Source organism: Diabrotica virgifera, chromosome 3 (assembly GCF_917563875.1).
Source record: "Diabrotica virgifera virgifera chromosome 3, PGI_DIABVI_V3a".
In the NCBI taxonomy this organism is placed as follows: domain Eukaryota; kingdom Metazoa; phylum Arthropoda; class Insecta; order Coleoptera; family Chrysomelidae; genus Diabrotica; species Diabrotica virgifera.
In genome coordinates this window covers 59,600,454-59,624,366 of record NC_065445.1, presented here as the reverse complement: position 1 = coordinate 59,624,366, position 23,913 = coordinate 59,600,454, and the positions used below count along the sequence as shown (strand labels likewise).

General features: G+C 34.5%; 1 protein-coding gene across 1 annotated transcript; it reads right to left on the bottom strand.

The window, feature by feature from the left end:
• Positions 1-209: 209 nt before the first annotated feature.
• Positions 210-23,469, bottom strand: LOC126882490 (dnaJ homolog subfamily C member 2-like). Its single transcript, XM_050647455.1, has 3 exons — positions 23,262-23,469; positions 7,380-8,000; positions 210-229 (listed from the first exon to the last, which is right to left on the bottom strand). Exons 1-3 carry the CDS (start codon positions 23,467-23,469, stop codon positions 210-212), a joined length of 849 nt encoding a protein of 282 aa, XP_050503412.1.
• Between the last annotated feature and the right edge of the window lie 444 nt (positions 23,470-23,913).

Here is a 23,913-nt window from a genome sequence, read left to right as displayed (position 1 = left end):
AAAGGATAATTTTTTACTAAACTTACCACGAAATATGTGGATTCGATCTGGGGAATCTGTTCCGTAAAACAGTAACTACCAATTACACTACAATCACAATAAAGATGCACTAGAAATAAACAAGCCAAAACACGTTGAATATTATGAAGAGCACTCCCGAATCATGATTTACAATGTATATAGGGTGATTCATTAAGAATGTCCAATCTCTAAGGTGTAGATTCTAGACCTGAAAATATTAAGAATTAACCCATTTCACTTAATAAGATGTGCCTCGTTATTGAGTTACAGGGTGTTTTATTTAAAAATTGAATAACTATTTTTACCCAGTACTTTAAAACTACAGTAGAGCGTCGATTATCCGAACTAATCGGGGGACATGGGTGTTCGGAAAACCGATTTGTTCGGATAATCGAACTATATTGAGATAGTCATACATATTTATCCAAAAGTGAATAAAAGCCATATTTATATACCTGCATATTTGTTTATACCTTGATAATGACAAATAGCAATTAAACAAAAAAGTGCAGTCTTAGCAACAACATATTTTTGGATACAACATTGATGAAAATTGAAGACATTTTAAGCATTAATTACTAACGCTTGCTCAGTACTCGAGTGCGGGGCGCGGGATTCGGGAGTTCGGATAACCGGTCGTTCGGTTGATCGACGTTCGGATAATCGACGTTCGGATAATCGACGCTCTACTGTATTTGACATACTATCAAAATCAATGGAAAAATCCCAGTAGCTGGCTGTATACCATAATTAAAAAATCATACAGAAGTAAAAAACTTTGTTGGTATAATGGTATAACCATTATACAAACGAAGTTTTTTACTTCTGTATGATTATTTGACATATCCTTGTGATACTTTGCAGAGGTGTAGTTACCGTATACCCTACCAAATTATAATAAACAAACGTTTCTGGCTACGACAGAGGCCTACGACAGGCGACAGTGAATAATTTACCCTTCCCAGATCCTACGCCACTGGCGGAATTGTTATTTTAGCACAATATTTAGATTCTACAATACTTTCTAGGTAACTAATATACTCTTTATTCGTAACGATAAAGTAATTAATTTTCGAGATATTTGAAGTTGAAAATGAACGGAATATTTCTGTCAAGAGAGGTGCTAAGTTACTACCCATGAACAAGCTCCAATTGTGTAAGTAAAGTTTATCATCAAATTTGAAGGAATTTTAATCCAACTGTAGACCTAATAAAGAGCAAATTAATATCAAAAGTGGTATGAGCAGGTACTGAGATCTTGAAAGTATCTCTCTTACCAATTGTATGTATATCCCGTTTTTTTTTGTTAATTTTTTTCGGCCCGGCTAGATAATTTTTTTTATTTTATCTAGTTTGCCCAATTTTTTATAAAATATTATAGATTATTTACTTCAAATCTTAGACCACTCCAATTGCGACCTGAAAAAACTAGTAAGTATAATTATAAGATTTATACTTACACTTTTACTAGTTTTTTCTACACATGGCCCATAAAATAGTATATTCTACATATAATATTTTTTAGTCTGTACTATGTAAAAGTACGAATTAGTCTGACCGAGTCTGCCGTGATATATGCAAAACGAGTCACTTTAATGCGTAGCTGGTGGTCAATTTTTATCACGCACAAATTTATTGGACCCGTAAAAGTGTATAGAGCTTATTGTCATATATTATGTACCTATTACATATTAATTTTCCCATTTACTTATTTTTTTTTCTTAAGATTAGCAAGAAGGAAGAAATGGACAAATGAAGTCGAATCGTTAGATTCCAAAAAGTCTAGCCGTAAAGCGTGGTCGCTCCTAAGAAAACTCGGAAGTGACAAACTGGCAACACGACAAATCCACGACTTCAACCCTAATAAAATTGCATCACATATAGTTGCCACCTCCAGAGGAGCATGTGATAAAAAGTTTACCACTACTATAAAAAGGGAGCTTAAACATCTAAAAGCTGCCTGTCCATCAGATACAGAGTACTCCGCACCGTTCACTCCAGAAGAAGTCTTAAACGCCATCAAAGACATTAAACCTAACAAAGCTCCTGGTACAGATGGTATACCTCCCGAATTCCTGATCCATTGTGAGAAATTTGCAAAAACCTGGTTGTCTAAATTCTATACAGATATACTCAAAACAGGTAAGCTACCAAACATCTTTAAACAAACAAAAATCATAGCCATTCTAAAACCTGGAAAACCAACAGACAACCCAGCGAGTTACCGCCCCATCGCTTTACTCAGTTCAGCTTACAAGCTCCTCGAAAGACTGGTCCTGAACAGAATCGGTCCAAAGCTACTTCAAAAAATACCAATTGAACAAGCAGGATTCAGGCCTCAACGAAGCACCACTGACCAAGTGCTCTCTATAACTACCTACATAGAGGCAGGTTACCAAAGAAAACTGAAGACGTCTGTGGCATTCATCGATTTATCGGCTGCATATGACACGGTTTGGAAAGATGGCCTCATCTATAAGCTCCTGAAAATAATCCCCTGCAAAGCAACCGCCCGACTCATAAATACTATGCTGAGCAGTAGAAACTTTCATGTAACCATGGGAACTACAGTGAGCAAACAGAGAACGCTTAACAACGGCCTCCCCCAGGGCTCCGTACTTGCACCGCTGCTATTTAGTATGTATATAGCTGATATGCCCCCTACCAGATCTAAAAAATTTGGATATGCAGACGACTGGGCACTTGCAACTCAAAACTCCTTAATACAAAACTCCGAGGCAATCCTAACGGAAGATCTGGAACGCCTGGTTAAGTACTTTAAACAATGGAGACTTAAACCTAACCCCAAAAAACCGAGGTTAGCTGTTTTCACCTGAACAACATATGGCCCACACAAAACTTAAAGTGTACATTGATAACCAACTGCTCACGCACAACTATAATCCCAAGTACCTCGGCGTCACCCTGGACAGAACACTCGCCTTTAAGAAACATCTTGAGAACACCGCAGCAAAGCTGAGAACCCGTAACAGCATCATACAGAAGCTTTGCGGGACTACATGAGGCTCAACAGCAAGTACACTTCGGTGTTCAGCCCTTGGACTCGTATACTCCGCAGCTGAATACTGCTCCCCTGTTTGGCTGAACAGCGTTCACACAAAAATTATAGATACTCAGCTCAATGTCGCCATGCGTCTCATATCTGGAACGATCAAGTCTACACCTGTGGAGTGGCTTCCACTACTGAGCCACATACCTCCACCTAACCTTCGTCGTCAGCATGCTCTGCTTAGAGAATTCCAAAAGCTGCTTAACAACCCGCAGTTACCTATACACACATATGTCGCCGACGCTAACTCACATCGATTGCGCTCCAAAAAACCTCCGACTAGAGATACAATAAACTTGAGTTCCAACAATTTCCAAATGAACTCCCAGTGGAAGAACATGCAGAGCGACAGACCGAACCTAATAATGAGAAACACACCATGCATCACAGAAACTCCACCAGGTTTTGACCTCCCCCGAAAATCATGGTCAACTCTTAACAGGATAAGAACGGGTCATGGAGTCTGCGCAGATTCCCTTTATAAATGGAAAATGAGAACCTCTGCTGAGTGCGACTGCGGCGCCGAGAAACAGACCATCCAGCATATGATTGCCGAATGCCCTCGGAGAAAGTATGATGGAGATCCTCTGGACTTCGCCTCTGCAACACCAGCGTCGATTGAATATATTAATACATTAGATGTTAGACTATAACATATGTGTGATAATGTTGTGTATCAAATTGCCATACGCTAAATAAAATAAAATGTTCTTAAGATTAATCAGAACCACACAGGGTATAAAATAACAGTGAAGATTCGCAATAGATTGCTTCACCAGCAGAATAATAAGCCGAAGGACGAAATAGTTTTCAATCCTAATAGTAAATTATTAATATTGAAAATATTAAAAATATTACTAAAAGATTTTTAAATTGAAAACTTATTGGTACACTTTCCTGGTGACACCTCCAAGACTTCTACAATTTGCAAGTCAAATGGATGCTGCAGTGAAAACCAGAGGGAAGGAATTCTACACTATGCAATTCACATCCCCCGTCTGCAGCTGGTAAAGTTCCAACGGAAAAATGCACCTAGTTACTCTACGGAGTAATACGACTATAAAAAAAAATGTATACCATTTTTTAGAATAATAAACCTTTAAATTTTAATAAATAAGGATTGGTAAATTATGTTAAAACTATCTAGATGACTTCTATTTTATGGGCCATGTGTAAAATCTTCTTGTGACCTTTTTACCCTTGCTACCTTATATAACCACCAAATTAATTTCGAAAATATTTAGTTTTCCTGTACGGAAATAATTACAGTCAACACATATTTTTCGTAATATTCCGTAATCGTTGGGGAGCCCAAGCGGGGATTATTGCAGTTACTCGAGCGCGTCAGATTATCATATGGGGAGAAACTTGGTACCCTACAGATGTACCTCTACCATATATTGGCTCTTAACACAGGGGAGTTCGTTAAGGGGGACCCGAAAAAAAAATCTATCCTTAAAAAAACTAGAAATTGTCAGATTAAGATAAGGTAAGTGAAGTAATGCAAAAGAGTGTATATTTCAAAAATCTGACGATTTGAATCGGGCGTAAGGAAATGGGTGATTCCCAAAGTTCCACAAGAAAAAAGCGAATATTTCGCGAAATGAATGACAGATCAAACAACTAAAAAATATGTGCTCAATATTTTTTGAAAATCTATGGAATGATACAAAACACGACTTCCCACGGAGAGGGGTGGGGGTAAATTTAATATTTTCAATACGAATCCCGCGATATTTCGCGAAATGAAAATCAGATCGAAAAACTGTAAAATACACTTATTCAATATTTTTGAAAGATCTATCGAATGGCAGCAAAGAGGCCCCTCCAACGGAGGTGGGGTAAGGGGTTACTTTAAAACCTTAAAATACAAGCCCCTATTTTTTTATTGCAGATTTGGATTCCTTACGTAAAAGTAAGTAACTTTTATTCGAAACATTTTTTCGAATTATGGATAGATGGCGTTATAATCGGAAAAAACGATTGTTGGAAATGGAAAATTAAATTAAAAATGGAAAGTCCCCATCAAAATGGAAAACTTTACTTAACTTTTTTTGGTTTTAGGACCGACTCTTCACAACCCAATGGGTCCCCATAACGCTCGGGTGACTGCACATTTAGCATACTTTGCTCCCCTAATATAACTAGAGAAAAACATTCTCTAAACTTTCAGATTTAAATTGTCAGTCAATTAAAACATCTTTTATACAGTTTAATTGCAAAAGTGTATTCTCGTCTGAAATTCATTATTTACGGTATTTTTAATATTCTCAAAACCTTCAATGTTCAGATTCTTTCTTTTGAAAGCAATTATAGCCTCCGTTGTTCTCTAAAATAACATGTACGATAACGTCTGTCGGTTTGAATTATATGTAGTTCTTATTTGATGCGCAAACTTCCCTTTGCAGAATAAATTCATGGAAGAATTTAAATAAATCGACTGTTTGAATAGCAGCACGTTACATTTACATCAAATCAGATACTTTTTAGAAAAACTAGATGTCAGAGTTTAAACAATATATATTGTTATGATCTGCTTCTTATCAATTTTATATTAATTATTATTTATTTGATTAATTATTTAATTGTCGCAAATCATACATAAAAATTGAATAAAAAATCTCAGGGTGCCTTTTTTATACTATTAAAAAAAATCCAAATTATCTCACGTTATACTTATCTTCTCTCGTGGGTTCAGTATCTCTGAGTTGATCCGATGAGTTGGTCCTAAAATAGATAAAAGAAATAAAGCAAAATATTAAAATAAAAATACAGAATTGTCTTTTGTTTATCAAAATCAATACTCTGAAATCTATCGAATCTAAAAACCTGTGGACACAGATGTCCGAATGAAATTTTTATCACTTAAATTTATTATAGTTAACAAAAAACAATTTATCGGTTTGTTCCCGATGACTTTGGTAAAACAAACTAAACACAACAAATTTATGTCTTCCCAAGGTTACCTGTATTTACTATTTATATTTTGAAATATTGGAATTTTAATTCATATGCTTTTTACTCAAAAATTTAGTTCCCGAACATAAAAATCTCTTTCACATAAATTGACTGACCTTTTGCTTCACTCACTCGGATGTCTTCTCGTGACCACAAGCAGCTCTCCCTCGTTGACTATGTTAAAGGCTACTCATCAAAGCCTCTCTCCGTTGTCCAGCTTCAAAACTATCAGCATACCAGCACCAATTCTCCAACAAGCCGGGTCTCTTTTGACATGTACTCGATTCAAACACAACTCCAAAATTTCTCTGCTCTCCTTCTCACAATAATACAGAATCAAAGAGGTATTTCGTCTCAATTTGATCTGTCTCTCGTTCCACTTTCAACACTATTCTCCACTATCAAACAGCCACTGGTATCTGCTAACTATCTATCCACTTAACACGTCGAACCGCTCCTTAGCGATGCCAAAAACATAATGACTTCTTTTTCAAACTCCTCAATCATTCTAACTACTTTTCCCCTTCCACATTGCCAAACCTCGACAAAATCAGAAACCTCGACTTTTCCATTCGACAAACAAAACAGTCATTTTTAAAATTATTCCTACCATCCTAATTACTTTCGTGGAAACTCTACAATATTCACTCGGGTTGACACAAAGATATTAAATTTCTAAATTTCTTTTAAATTATCAATTTCGAGAAATTGATAATTACCTCTACCCTAAACAATCTTTTTCCATTTTAAATCTAAATACATCGTTATTTTCACTTTAATTATTCACAAAAGTCTTTAATGGTTCATCGGAAAGCTCATTAAAAGAGAAATCTACTTACATCCAAACTAAATTCTAATAAATTTTAAAACAGCTCAATATACAGGGTGTATCAAATTTATGTGCCCGCGTTATTTAAAAAAAATTTAATTTAATTTTTATTTTGCTTTTGATTGATAAAATGCAAACACAATAACATCCCCGCCTTGTTTTGAGATAAAATCAGTATAAATAAGTGCAACAAAAAAAAAATGATTTTCTCTCGACAACAACACTTTTCTATTGTGTCAAAATATTGAGTCCCACCTGAAAAACAATTGTTTTCTTTTTCCCAGTGTCTGTACTTAGATGGGATATGGTAAGTTTTCGATCGAAAATTTCCTAAGTTTTTAGTCTCAAATGAATTTTCATACTTTTTGGCTACTTTGTTTTCTTCATTTATTAAATTTTCACATTCCCTCAATACTCCACGCAGTTCCTTCTCCTTTTCTTCTCCACATATCAATTTTATTTCTTCTTTTTTTCTTCTTAATCTCTCAGTTTTTTCATCACGATCTTGACATTTATCTTTCTCCTCTTCGTCTTCATAGGAATATTCCCTCCATGATTTAAAATCATACCAAAACGAATAAAAGTGTTCCACCTCTTCCTTTGTCGAATTTTCAGTTCTTAATTTGGGCACCCGTGTTTTTTCCGACCATCGGGAGTTTAAGTCAAAATAATACGTAACCGCTTTGTAAAAGTCTTTTTTTATATCACTAGTACAAGGTAGATCATTGTCGAATTGTGGATCAAACGAATCGTACGCTCTTCTCCTACTTATATTTCCTATAGTTTCATAAACCATTGTTATACAGGTAACATAGTCATCATCTGTTTTGATTTCTTCCCCTAGCGCTTTATGTTTGTCAGGATGTTGCTTTAAGACTTTCTTCCTGTAGGCAGTTTTGATAATGTCATCTGTTGCTTTGTATTTTATATTTGGGATACCTAGGACTTTGTAATGATCTTGTGACTTCCATTCTTTAGGGTCTAAACTTCTCAAATATTCTACATCGTCTTCATAGTCCACGTTTTCTGGAGTTAGTTCTTCCTCTTTGTCCTCTTTTGGAATATCAACTTCTAGTTCGATTAAGGGATGTTGCACAAAACGAAGTTGAGGTTCTCCTCCGCCTACATTTTCGTAAATAAAATAATATCTCAGCGCGACTGCTGTGCAAATACAACTTTTTTCAATTCTGGCTTCTCCCCTGTTTACTTCTTCTTCAAATAACACAGTTTCAAAGGTATCTCTTTCGCCTTCTTTTTCTATTCTGATCTCTTCTTCTTCTGGGCTCATCTCATCTTTTGAGGAATCCCAAGCTTCATTTTCCTGTGTCAATCTTCTTTCTTCTTTTTCTTCTTCTGGGCTCATCTCTTTTTTCGAGGAATCCCAATCTTCATATTCTTTTGACAATCTTCTTTCTTCTTTTTCTTCTTCTGGGCTCATCTCTTTTTTCGACGAATCCCAATCTTCATTTTCTTTTATCCATCTTCTTTCTTCTTTTTCTTCTTCTGGGCTCATCTCTTTTTTCGAGGAATCCCAATCTTAATTTTCTTTTATCAATCTTCTTTCTTCTTTTTCTTCTTCTGGACTCATCTCTTTTTTCGAGGAATTCCAATCGTCAATTTCCTTTGTTACTCTTTTTTCTTCTTTTTCTTCTTCTGGGCTCATCTCTTTTTTCGAGGAATCCCATGCTTCATTGTTTTTATTTATCTTCTGTTGTTTTCTCCTCTTTCTTCTCTGTCCTTGCTTCATTGCCAAATTCATTTCCACCGTTTGTTTTTTGTCAAAATTATCCTTTTTTCGTTGCTCATGTTCCTTGTCCATTTCCAGAATGTCCTGTTCTTTTTCCTTTGCTTGTTTTGTTTCCTGTTGATTGTTATCCATTTTTTGTTGTGTTTCCTTCATTGCTCGTTTTGTTTCTTCCTGATTTTCTTGCATTTTATCCATTTTATCCAATTTCTTTGATGCTTCTTCCTGATTTTTATCCCTTTTATTTAATATTTCGTCCCATCTTTGTAAGTGGAGTTCCATCAGTTGTATTACTTTATCTATTCCTGATAATTCCTGTTGTTCTGATGCCATGATTGTTGTTTCGAAAATGTCTTCCTGTTCTTCCTGTTTTTTGTTTTCTTTGCTTTTGCTCCTGGTTGTTATCGACATGTAGTTAAAATTTATCCCCGCCTAATATGAAATTCGAAAATACCTTGTATGCTGTCGAGATGAAAATTTTTCTCTCCCCAAATATAATCAATTTATCCCCCAAATTTTTAAATATTTCAAAATTCAAATCAATCAAAAATAAAATAAATATGTAAAAACTGTACCTAGATAAAAAAAATTAAGTCAAACAAATATTTCAAAATTTTTAAATATATCAAACTTTTTCCGACGGGCAAATAAATTCACCTTCACCTGTTTTTTCCGTTTCCTATTCCCTTCAAATTCACAACCAGAGATACTTTAATGCCCTAACGTTGGCTCGCCATGTTGTTATGATCTGCTTCTTATTAATTTTATATTAATTATTTATTTGATTAATTATTTAATTGTCGCAAATCATACATAAAAATTGAATAAAAAATCTCAGGGTGCCTTTTTTATACTATTAAAAAAAATCCAAATTATCTCACGGTATACTTATCTTCTCTCGTGGGTTCAGTATCTCTGAGTTGATCCTAATCGGGATAAAATAGGGAAAAGAAATAAAGCAAAATATTAAAATAAAAATACAGAATTGTCTTTTATTTATCAAAATCAATACTCTGAAATCTATCGAATCTAAAAACCTCTGGACACAGATGTCCGAATGAAATTATTACCACTTAAATTTATTATAGTTAACAAAAAACAATTTATCGGTTTGTTCCCGATGACTTTGGTAAAACAAACTAAACACAACAAATTTATGTCTTCCCAAGATTACCTATATTTACTATTTATATTTTGAAATATTGGAATTTTAATTCATATGCTTTTTACTCAAGAATTTAGTTCCCGAACATAAAAATCTCTTTCACATAAATTGACTGACCTTTTGCTTCACTCACTCGGATGTCTTCTCGTGACCCCAAGCAGCTCTCCCTCGTTGACTATGTTAAAGGCTACTCATCAAAGCCTCTCTCCGTTGACCAGCTTCAAAACTATCAGCATACCAGCACCAATTCTCCAACAAGCCGGGTCTCTTTTGACACGTACTCGATTCAAACAAAACTCCAAAAATTCTCTGCTCTCCTTCTCAGAATAATACAGAATCAAAGAGGTATTTCGTCTCAATTTGATCTGTCTCTCGTTCCACTTTTCAACACTATTCTCCACTATCAAACAGCCACTGGTATCTGCTAACTATCGATCCACTTAACACGTCGAACCGCTCTTTAGCGATGCCAAAAACATAATGACTTCTTTTTCAAACTCCTCAATCATTCTAACTACTTTTCCCCTTCCACATTGCCAAACATCAGAAACCTCGACTTTTCCATTCGACAAACAAAACAGTCATTTTTAAAATTATTCCTACCATCCTAATTACTTTCGTGGAAACTCTACAACATTCACTCGGGTTGACACAAAGATATTAAATTTCCAAATTTCTTTTAAATTATCAATTTCGAGAAATTAATAATTACCTCTACCCTAAACAATCTTTTTCCATTTTAAATCTAAATACGTCGTTATTTTTACTTTAATTATTCACAAAAGTCTTTAATGGTTCATCGGAAAGCTCATTAAAAGAGAAATCTACTTACATCCAAACTAAATTCTAATAAATTTTAAAACAGCTCAATATACAGGGTGTATCAAATTTATGTGCCCGCGTTATTTAAAAAAAATTTAATTTAATTTTTATTTTGCTTTTGATTGATAAAATGCAAACACAATAATATATATTAATTTACCATTAAATTACCAAATGTGATCTGTTTCAGGCAGACCACGAGGTAGGGATGGGGAAATCCTAAAAATCTGTCGGTTATAACCTAAAACAGATTTTTTTAATCCACAATAATCGGTTTTCCGGTTGTTTTTTTGTCGTGGTTATAACCGGCAAATAAGTTACCCCTGGAAAAAATAATGAATTCAAAGGAAAAATGTGGAAGTTTTTTATATTAGGGGTCTATATACAACAAGGTACAAAAAGGCAGGTCATAAATTAAATCGCATATTCTGGGACCAAAAATAGTTCGATTGAACCTAACTTACCTTAGTACAAATCTGCACATAAAAAAGTTACAGCCCTTTAAAATTTGATGACAAAATGAAAATTGATTTTTGATTAGTCCAAGTAATAAAGCAGGACAAAACATCGCAATTTTTACATAATGGATCGATTTGCTTGAAAATGTAAGGATAAGTAGTGGATAGTCAAGGATCAAAATCTATATGATGCCGAAAGGCGCTTTTACCATGGGGGTGGCTGTCACTCCATCTCGGGGGTGAAAATTTTTTATATTTATTTATTAAGCGCAACAGGCCTTGTAGGCCTAGGGCTAAAATGTTTACATTTCTGATTACATAAATAATATAATAAATAACTTAGTATAACTTACATAACTTATAAAACTTGTAAATTTTATTTAAATACACTTCAGTCTTTTTATACACTCCTTCACCACCTCTCTCCATCTCCTTCTGTCCAATGCTAGTTCTTTCCATCTCTCAATGTTACTTTTCTTCAAGTCTTCATATACACTGTCCTTCTATCTTTTCCTTGGCCTGCCTTTCCTCCTCTTTTGTATTGGTCTTCGTGAGAGTACCATTTTTGACATTCGTTTACTTCCCATTCTCTCTATGTGACACAAGTATCGTATTCTCTGTGCTTTGATCGTCGTCGTAATCGTTGGCTCTTGATATAGTTCTTCCAATTCTTTATTGGTTCTTCTTCTCCACTGACCTTCTATTTTCATACCTCCATATATTTCTCTTTGCATTTTTCTCTCCCATCTTCCTAATAGGTCTGTTTCTGACTTTTTGAGCACCCATGTTTCACTTGCGTATGTTACTGTAGGTCTGATAACAGTCTTATAAATTCTTATTTTTGTTTTTCTTGATACGTATTTGGATTTCAATAATGTGCGTAATGCTCCATATTTGTTATTTCCTTTAGCTATTCTTGCCATTATCTCCCCTTCTTCATGACCATTTTCATCTATTTTGGCTCCCAGGTAAATAATTTCTGTGGCTCTTTTGAACGAGTATTTTTATAATAATATGTAACTATGATGTTATTCTCTTTTTCTTTTTGGATCTCTCCCATTATCATATACTTTGTCTTTTCTTCATTTATTTTAAGTCCGAATTTTTTGGCTTCCGTTATTATGTTTTTCATTAACTTTTGTAGTTCTTTTTTGCTTGTTGCTAATAGCGTCAGATCATCTGCAAATGCTATGCATTGGTGGCCGTTTTTAAATATCGTTTCTTGCATGTTTATTTTGCTTTTCCTGATTATTCCTTCCAATGTTAGATTGAATGCCATGGTTGATAGTGGGTCTCCTTGTCGTAATTCTTCCTTGGTTTCAAACTTTTTGGATGTATACCCTTTCCAAGCTATTTCGTTTGTTGTGTTTTCCATCGTCATCTTTATCATCCTAACAATTTTACTTGTTATCTCCATTTCTTTCATCAGTTCGTACATCTGCTGTCTATTTACTGTGTCGTAAGCCTGCTTAAAGTCTAGGAACAAAGCATATAGTACTGTTTTATGTTCGTAACAGGAAGTCTGTATTTCTTTTAAGGCAAATATTTGGTCAGTCGTTGATCTGTTGTTTCTAAAACCTGCCTGGTATTCCCCCAGTATTTTTTCCGAATAATGACTTAGCCTTTTTCTTATACTTTGTGCCAAGATTTTGTAAACTATTTCTAATAGTGCGATGCCTCCAAGCTCTTTATTTCGTTCTTTATTTCTTGTTCTGTGGGTATTTCTATTGCTATCTGATCATCTTCAATTTCATGGCTTGTTTCCTTTTGTACTTCGCTCTTATTTAGCAGTTCTGTGAAATAGTTTTGCCAGTTTTCCATTATTTTTTCCGGCTCATTTAGCAACATCCCTTTATCATCTCTCATATATGGGTTGTTTTTTTGATATCCTCTTTCCATTTTTTTTGCTTCCTGGTAGGAAAAATGTGGAAGTTTTTTTATATTAGGGGGTCTATATACAGGGTGTAACAAAAATGTAGGTCATAAATTAAATCACGTATTTTGGGACCAAAAATAGTTCGATTGAACCTAACTTACCTTAGTACAAATCTGCACATAAAAAAGTTACAGCCCTTTAAAATTTGATGACAAAATGAAAATTGATTTTTAATTAGTCCAAGTAATAAAGCAGGACAAAACCTCGCAATTTTTACATAATGGATCGATTTGCTTGAAAATGTAAGAATAAGTAGTGGATAGTCAAGGATCAAAATCTATATGATGCCGAAAGGCGCTTTTACCATGGGGGTGGTTGTCACTCCATCTCGGGGGTGAAAATTTTTTATATATAATTATATTTTGATCACAAAATTTGATAAAAGCATTTATTCTTAGCAAAAAACGTTCTATACATTTTTTTGATAAAATTAATAGTTTTCGATTTATGCGCTATCGAAAGTGTTAGTTTTATATCGAAAAAATAAATGTTTTATATCGAAAAAATAAATGTTTTTAATAAGATTTCTGTTAATAACTAAAAAGTTTTCGTTTGAGCAAAACAACTATACTTAACCAAAATGTACCTTTTGAAAAAATAAACAAAACCGTTTTTTTTTATTTTATTTAACACCAATAGTAACAGAGCTATAATTTATTATATATGTTAGCTCTTGGACGTTAAAAACCACAATACTAAATAAATTGGAAGCATTTGAATTGTGGTGCTATCGACGAATCCTAAAGATATTGTGGGTTTCGTACACTTCCAATAAAAATGTTCTCAATTCAGAACGTCTGCTCATAAACATCATAAAGAGGAGAAAAACAGAATATTACGGTAATATAATTAGAGGGCATCAATCTACTTCGCCTTATAATACAAGGAAAAGTGGCGGGAAAGAGATGGATTGGTCGAAAGAAGCTTTAATGGTTGCGTAATATTAGACAATGGTGTGGTTCCACGGTAGAAGGATTATTTCGCGCAGCAGCTTCTGAATACGGACACGGCACCTGAAGAAGGATGAGAAGAAGAAGATTGACCTGCTTAGAATGATCAGCTTAAAAAAAATGTAGTTAAAAGCGAATAACGAATTTTTGTAGTTTGGAAAAAATGGCAATTCCTTCAGAATAGAAAGATTAGCATCAGAGATACGAAAAAAATATTTAAATATTAAATTGTAGCCTATTTAATTCCCAAGAACCTGGTTTGGAAAAAAAATTTTTAAGCCAAAAATTTAGTAAGCTATTTACAAATAAAACTTGTAATAACATACACAAACCACCTTTACCAACCCTTTTAAAGTCACCTCATTTTGCGACTGAGAATTTTAAAAAGATTTAATATTAATAATCTTATAGATTTTGCAAAACCTATAAAATTCTATTATCTACTCTATGTCATATTATGTGTAAGTTTTTAATTTGTGAAAACTGTCATTATAGATGGCAGTGCGTAAAGTGTTTAAAGTGTGCGTAAAGTAACAATGTATTTTAAATGGGACTTACTTTTTCCTACTGTTTTTAACACACTTTCATATAATCAAATATCCTTAACTTTCGCGTTGTCATGGTGATGACATAATGAGCAATAAATTACGACAAAACTTTTGACAGTTTTGTGGTTTGAAAGAAGTTAGAATTTTTAAATGCCAAAGTTCTAAAAATTGTAGAATAGAAATCAATTCCAGTGACGAAGAGTTACAGTTTTTTTATTTGTTTTTGGTAGACTAGATAAAATATTGTATGAAACTGTGCGTAAAGTGATTTTTGCGAACTTACGCGATGTATAGCACTCGCTCCGCTGTCGCTCGTGCTCTAAATATCGCGTGCGTTCGCAAAAAGCATACTTCACGAACTGTTTCATAAATAATTATTTCACTAAACTTTCTAAGATAAAAAATAAAAAGTTACGGTTAAAATCGACACTACCATCGAACAAGGTTGTAACTCAAGTTACATCTTTTTTCAGATTTCAACACAGGCGAATTCAGCAAAAAATGGCGCACACGGGCCCACGTCAATATAAACGACATAGTTTAATTCTCAATAGTTTGGCTAATACTCCATTGAAAAAAGTTGTATTTTAACTTACGTGTGCCATTCTAGCGTGAAAAAGGCAGTAGCACTGGATACTCACTATGTTAAATATTTACTTTCTTTGTAGTTGACGATTAACAAGGTTTTTAAATGAGTTACAACTTTGTTGCACGTATGTTTAATTTATAAAGTATTCAAACATATGGTGCATCTCATAAGTCAATTTATCGAAATAAAAGTCAAAAAGGATCTACGGACTTTTTTTCCTTTTTGATAGTTGCGGTGGACAAAATAAGTATAGAATAGTGTTTGCTACGTACTTCTATGTATTAAAAAAGTTTAATATTAATATTATCCATGTATTTTCTTGAAATAGCACATTCACAAAACGAGGCTGATTCAATGTATGCATTATAGAAAAACCGAAAAATATTAAGTCGTATATGCTCCACACCTCTGGATAACCATGATACGATATGACAAAGCATCAGGCAGGCCTAAATCCGTAACTGAAATAAATCAGAAGCATATTCTAAATTTTAACCTATTTAAGGACACACATGTTAATTTTGAAGTAGATATTAATAGTAAAAGAGTAAAGTAATAAAGTAAAATAGTTTAAAATAAATATTTACAGATCCGCAATAAGAATGCGAAAAATTTAAGATATTTTATACCATTTTTTTTCATAGTGATAGAATATTAATGTTATTGTAAAATTTATAATTTCCAATTACCTACAATTGTGTAAACTTTGAGTGGATATTTTGTTTAAATATACCACAAAAACAAATTTTCTCCTAGCTTTATTGCAAATAATTCAAAACTTACAACCTTTTAATAGTTAAACGGGAAAAATGATTAACACGGAGAGTGTAAAATGGTTGTTAGGCGAGTTACAACCTTTTTCTACGAATACTTATGTTTGATCTCACGGTTGTATCTCCATCAAACTCAAGATTCTCAATAGCTAATAAAATTACAAAGCATACATCTCACAGTAATCCCTTATTATGTTATAAATATCATATCACATTGGTGTAAAAAGGTCTAATCATTTCGCTACAAATTTTTAAAAATTCATGTTTTCGTTTTTTGCCTCTCCTGTAAAATCGCTAAAAATGAGTTACAACCTCGTTCGATGGGGGTGTCGAAATATCAATATATTAAAAAAAAAAAGGAGAAATAAAATTGGAAGCATAATAATGTAAGTTTACATGGTAACATGCACAATCTTCTTCTTTACGTGCCATCTCCGCGACGGAGGTTGGCAATCATCAAGGCTATTTTGATCTTAGATGCTGCTGCTCTGAATAGTTAGGTTGATGTGCATCCGTACCATTCCCTCAAGTTACGCAGCCATGATATTCTTCTCCTTCCTACACTTCTCTTGCCCTGAATTTTCCCATGTATAGTCAATTGAAGTATGTTGTATCTCTCATTAAGCATAAGATACCCCAGGTATTGCAGCACAATAATACACACACTACTAATATTGTCAAAAAATGTGTTGAAGCAAAACTTAAAAGGAATCACCTTTCAAAACTGTTCAAAAATAACTGTCAATTAGAATTTTGTAAATAAATAACGATACGATACGATATTCAAAACTCGTTTTTGGAGGACGTAAAGCGCGTGATACACACGCAAACTTTAAGTACGCGGGTTTAAAGAACGCGGACTTACTCGGCTCGCCGTCGGTGATACACGGCAGACTTAAAGTACGCGGTTTTAAAGATCGCGGTCGCCGTCGGTTGCAAAAAATTTAGAAACTGTTCTCGTGGTTAAATTTTTTATTTTTTGTGTACCTAATTTTGCTGAAATCTTATGTTTTTTAGTAGAGTTTGATTATTTTGATCAGGTTTTGTTAAATAGAAGAATAATTTGATTTTTTATAAGTGTGGTAAGCTGTCAAAATCATGATGTGAAGGATAGCACTTGTTTTTGATCTATTTTAATTTAATACAAGGTAGGCATAAACAAACAAAATATCATAGATAAGATGGTAATATTTTCATCAGGAGGATAAAACGGCCTATAAATAATTAGGTTTACTCAAAAACAAATAATCAAAAATAATTTAGTATAGCTTAAAATAGTGTTTTAGGGTTTTCTCCAAACTTATAAAATGTAACTTTTTTCCTTTCAACAATAAACGATTGAATTATTTCTAGGCAATTTGCTTAATTAGTGAAAATATAAGTGTAACTTTAAACGCAATAACATGATGGCTCGAGGCTCGCGGCTCGTGGGAGTGATACACGTACGGGTTACGAGTAAAATTTCAAACTTGTTGGATCGACGGCGTACTTACTCGGCGGACTTAAAGTACGCGTACTTGCGGTGATACACGCGCGAAAAAGGTCGCGAGCCATAAATTCGCGTACTTACTCGCGTGTGTATCACCCCTTTTAGGGAATCTTTAAAAACACCTACAATGTTGGCAAAAAATGACTGGATGAACCAAGAAATTCCAGACCTGATGGAATTTCGACGAAAATACAAAAATAGAAATATTATCAAATACCGTGAAATTAACAAACTCATAAAAAGAAAAATTAAACAGGCCAAAGAATCCTGGCTTGAGAATTCATGCAAAGAAAGAGAAGACCTCCAAAAAAGCATGATGGTTTCAACCTCCACAAGAAACTTAAATATACCTCCGGAATTAGAAAACAGAAAAATGCTCACGTACTTAAAACCGCAGACGGAAAAATTTGTGATCACGAACAACAGTGCAAAGAATGGGAGATACTGAAGTCAGAAGTCATAAAAGCAATACAACAAGCCAAAAACAATAAAGCACCTGGACCGGATCAAATCCCTGTTGAACTACTTAAACTTTTAGATGAGGAAAACATTACCTACTTGACTACTTTCTTTAACAAAATTTACAACGAAGGAAAAATACCAGATGATTGGTTGGAGTCACTGTTTATAACATTACCCAAGAAAAGCAGGCCCACCAAATGCAGCGATTTTAGACTAATCAGTTTGATGAGTCACACACTTAAGATACTTAAGTATTATAAAAAACCGAGTATTCCTTCTGTGCGAAACTAGAATGGGTAATAAGCAATTTGGATTTAGAAATGGTTTAGGAACTAGAGAAGCACTATTTTGTATGCGCGTTCTGTTACAAAAAAGTTGTGAATTCCGAAAAAACGTTTATGTTTTTTTCATCGACTTCGAGAAGGCATTCGACCGAGTACAATATGATACACTTTTCGATTGCCTGCAGGCAACAGGACTTGACCACTTCGATATAAGACTGCTGAAATACTTATATTACAATCAAGTAGCCTCTATACAAATTGGAGACAGTCGTACTGAAAAACTGCCGATAAAACGTGGAGTACGACAACGTTGTGTTTTATCACCCACCCTTTTAAATCTGTACTCTGAAGAAATCTTTAGGGAGGCTTTGGATGACAGACAAGGGGAAGTAAGGCTAGGCGGAGAAGTAATCAACAATATTGGATACGCTGACGATACAGCCATTCCTGCTGAAAATTTACAAGATCTTCAGACACTACTAAATCTAGTCAGTGAAGCAAGTTATCGGAGAGGCCTTAAAATCAACATTTCAAAGACAAAGTGGATGGCAGTTGGAAAGATTAATATAGATCAAGGTCAGCTTTCTCTTGATGGAGAGGAGTTAAAACGGGTAAATCATTTCAAGTACCTTGGCAGCTGGTTAAATGTAAATTGTGACTCTGATGAAGAGATAATGACTAGGATCGAAATATCACGGAAGGCTTTTATGACCTGGGAACCAGTTTTATTTAACAGAAACCTGTCGATGAATTTTTGAAAGAAGGTGCTGAAATGTTATGTGTGGTCTATCCTATTGTATCGTTGTGAGACATGGACGTTAAAAACCACAATGCTAAACAAAATAGAAGCATTCGAATTGTGGTGCTATCGACGAATCCTAAAGATATCGTTGGTTTCGCACACTTCCAATGAAGATGTTCTTCAAATGCTGAATTCAGAACGTCTACTCATAAGCATCATAAAGAGAAGAAAAACGGAATACTTCGGCCATATAATTAGAGGACCTAAATACCATCTGCTTCGCCTTATAATACAAGGAAAAGTGGAAGGAAAGAGATGGATTGGTCGAAAGAAACTTTCATGGCTGCGTAATATTAGACAATGGTGTGGCTGCACAGTAGAAGAATTATTTCGCACAGCAGCCGATAGAGAGAGATTTCAAGAAATTGTAAACATGATGAAGGCCAACGTCTGAATACAGACACGGCACCTAAAGAAGAAGAAGGTAAAGAAATAAATAACGTATATAATTTTAAGAATATTAAATACCTACATGTATGTATATGTATTTTATTTCAAGTTATGAGTATAATATACCTAAAAACACCTAAATTATTTAATTTTGAAGTTTGAACTCTTGACAAAACCGCATCCATAGAAAAAGTACAGAGTACAACACATGAGAAAATGTCCTATTTCTCCCTCGCTTGATTTGCGGCACTCGCCTCGTGTTCTGTGCTCGTGAGAAATATGTCTTTTTTCTCACTTGCTGAATAATACATTATTTTATCACTTTCTTTATCGTTCGTTTATCGAAGAAACTATGTTCCGCTACACTAATAAATTCTTTACCTTTAAAAATGAATGCCAAGAAAAGTAATAATCTGTTATTTATAGTATGCATTTATACACCAAACTCCTGAACTAACGTTTCTCGTCGAGGTCAATATATTATGCCTTTCTGAGAGCGACCACGTTGACCACTAGCAGCATTGCATATGCAGAAACTTTCCAGTGACCGGATGAACTAATAAACGTCTGTGGTAACGTAGTATTGCCAGAAATACATGTTGTTTACATCGCAGCATGTATAATGGCCTTATAAAATTCTTTGTTTAATTATATTTTTAAATTTGCATTACTACTATTTTTACGGGACATTTACATTTGTGTGTGATCAAGGCTTGTCACATATAGATCACAGAAACGTATCCTTATAAACAAAATTATGTATTTTAGTCAACAATATGGACTCAATATATACGTAAAGAACACAAATCTTACGAATATTAGCAAGAAAAAGATAACAAAACGTAAACTCTACAACACCCAAACTCCTATAGAAAGAGTGACACACTACAACTACCTCGAAACTATAATAAATGAAGTATAGACCAAGAACCAATAGATAAGAGCGCTCATCAGAAAAGCTAGATCCAGTTTCAACCGGATAGAGGCCTTCTTCAAGAGCCACAACCTCCATATTGTCGTAAAAGTAAGAATGCTACGTCTTCGCTGTCCTTTTTTATGGTGTTGAATCCTGGATATTGAACGAAAATATGTGCAAAAAATTGAAAGCATTTGAGATATGGCTATATCGGAGAATTCTCAAAATCCCGTGGACTGACCGGGTCACAAATTTGGAGGTCCTCAGAAGAATGAAGAAAAATCGAGAGGTACGAGCCATCATCAAATCTATAAAGTTAGAATAGTTTGGACACATTATGCGAAATGAATCCGGATATGCCCTTCTACAAGCCATCTTGCAAGGAAAGATATTTGAAAAGCTAGGTCCAGGAACAAGAAAGACATCCTGGTTAAAGTACCTCAGAACTTGGTTCAATACAATATCTATGCAGTTTTCACGCGTTGCGATATAAAGGATTGCCATGATGATCGCCAACATTCGTTACGGATTGATAGGCACATCAAGAAGAAGAAGAAGAAGAAGAAGAAGAAGAAGAAGAAGAAGAAGAAGAAGAAGAAGAAGAAGAAGAAGCAGAAGAGGGAGAAGAAGAAGAAGGAGAAGAAGGAGAAGAAGAAGAAGAAGAAGAATATTACAGACTATTTAGTTTAAAATACAAGATGTAATAACGTGTGGCGAAAATGATACTTAAAAAAGAGGAAACTCCTCGAAAGAATAACACTACAATGCTGACCATTCTTCGACATACATACGTAAACACTAATAACACGTAAATTTTATGTAGACCTTTTTACGTCTGCTACGTACTTTATTTTTATTTTATATATATATCAATCGGTTTTAAAACGTCTTGCGACGTTGTCCGATGCCTAATTTCCATGATACTCTATCATCCCATTGGCCCTCTCTAAGATCTCTTGCGCTCATCGCCTTCGTTATTCCCTCTCTCCAAGATTTCTTGGGTCTTTCTCTCTTTCTGCGGTTTGGTGGTACCCATTGCATAATTATTTTAGGGAGTCTTGAGTTATCCATCCTCTGGACGTGTCCGTACCATATCAGCTGTTTTCTTTCTATGTCTGTTGTTAGAGAGCCGTCAACCCCCATTCGCTGTCTTATCTCATCATTACGTAATCTCTCTCTGCGTGACACTCCTACTGATCTTCTAAAATCGTCCATTTCTACTGCCTCCAGTTTTCTTCTGTTTTCGGTTATCCGCCAAGTTTCTGCTCCGTACAATAGACTGCTTTTAATAAGAGATTCGTAGATATTGCGTTTTCTTCTTTTTCCTATTTCATGACTCCATAGTACGCTGTTTAGACAACCTATTGTTTTTCTGGATTGTGTTATTCTTCTCTTTATTTCTTCATCATCTTTCCCCGTTGTGTCAAAAACGATTCCTAGATATGTGTAATGGTCGCAGGGCATGATGATTTCATTATTTTCTAATGTGATGTTCGATAGTTCGGTACCTATTGGCAGGTATTTTGTTTTTTCTGTATTAATTTCTAATCCCCACTTTCTATATTCCTCTTGTAATTTCCTTGCCATGTACTCTAGATCATCTTTATCGTTTGCTATAACAACTTGGTCATCAGCAAACTGCAATGTATATAAGCAAATCTCTCCAAGGTCTACGCCCATGCCTCTGCATTTTCGTTTCCACTCTTTCAATGCTTTTGCAACATATATTTTAAATAAGGTCGGTGATACACAACACCCCTGACGTAGACCTTTATTAACCAGGAAGCTTTGCGATAATCTGTTTCCAGTTTTTATTTGTGATGTTGACCCTTCATACAAATTTCTTAAGGCTTTTGTTAAGGTGACACTAATATTCGTCTGTCGTAACACGTTCCAGAGTTTGTTTACAGGAACTGTATCGTACGCCTTCTGCAAGTCAATAAACATGAGGTGGGTTTCTTGATTTGTGCTTAATTTTTTTTCTATTAGTTGTTTGAGGCAGAAGATATTATCAGTACAGCTTCTTCCTGTTCGAAAACCGGATTGTTCTTCTTCCTCTTGGTCTTTGTACTCCTTCTCAATGCGGTCTCTAATTATTTGTCCATTTTAAATATAATCAAAACAAAATGACGCAGTTTCAGAAAATTTTATTTAGAAACGATACAAATAAAAAAAACAACAATAATAATACCAATAACGATGTATGCAGCAGAAGCGATGACTATAACAAAAAAAAAGAAGAGAAATTAGGGATAAATGAACGGAAGAAAATAAGAACAATACTGGGTCCAGTGAGAATCGAAGAACAGGAGTATAGAAGGAGAACGAATAAAGGAATCTTAGAAGAATGAAATGGTGAAGATATAGTAAAGAAAATAAAAGTACAAAGAACCAAATGTTTCATATATGGAGACAAGGACCAGAATCAGTATCAAAAGCTATGGTATTGTGGCAACCAGGAGGAAAAAGGAGACGTGGTCGACCCAGATCGAAATGGTTAACTGAAGTAGAGGAGGACCTAAGAGGGGCAGGAATTACTAAATGGAAAGGGAAGGCAATAGACCGGACGAAATGGAGACATATTAGTAAACAAATACAATGATCATGGGGACTGGTCCACCCCGTAAAATGGATCTAGAAAGCGAAGGCGAAACCCCACATGGGGTGTTAAGCCATATACTATACAAATAAAAAGAACATTAACCTTTCAGAGATAACGTGGCATGATGGTACATAAAGTGTAACGTGCGGACTCACAGTCCGCGCATACAGAAAAGGTCCAAAAAACAAATATTTTCGGAAAAACGGTGTGAGAACTTGTTAACTGTTTAAATATAAAGACAAAAAAACATTTGCAAACAAATTTATTATAACTTGCACTTAAACTCATGCTTCAAAAATAAAAGTGAACGGATATATCCTTTTCACATTTTGAGTCCTATAAATCACAAAAACCTAAATTAAAAAAATACAAAACAATTATTTCTAAGAAACTAAACAATGGCTAAATAAAAAACAAATGTTTGAGCTGCTCAAAGTAGATACATGAATGAACGGAAATAAGTCAATCTTCGCTGCTGTCTTCGAGATTTTAAGATTCTCTCCTCAATGTCTTCTTCCATGTCGGTATCGTGGTCCTGTACTTCTTCATAATCTCCTTCCAAGCTATCATCATCATCGCCAGGTTCAGCTTCTGGCTCAGAATCAGAGAGAAATTCCGCATGCAGCTTTTCAAGGTATGCTAGTTGCTTTTCGAAACGCATTTAAAAAAATCTGTAACAAAAATTAGTTTATGTAAATCAAATATACAGAAAACGTAATCAGTAGATCACTCCCAATTATAAATTACATAAATATTTTTATATTTACCCTAAAAACAAAATATTTTAAAATTGAATCTTACCTGAAGATTTGTGACAATTGTATAACGTGCGGACTCACGTTCCGCAAGTCAATGTAGCAGCAGAACTAAACGCACTAAGACAATTCTCACAGCACTACTGAATAGAGTATCGAGTATCCCCTCACTTGAAGCTAGCGAGCACGCCACGACCGAGATCGTAATTAATCGTCAGAAATCGACAAATATTTAGACAAGCGGAATCATAGTCCGCACGTTTAACAGGTTAAAAGACGAATATAAACACTTTTTCTTCTTCTTTCTCATAATCCTTAAGCTCTTCAGAGCGTCGCATGTAGGGTTCCGC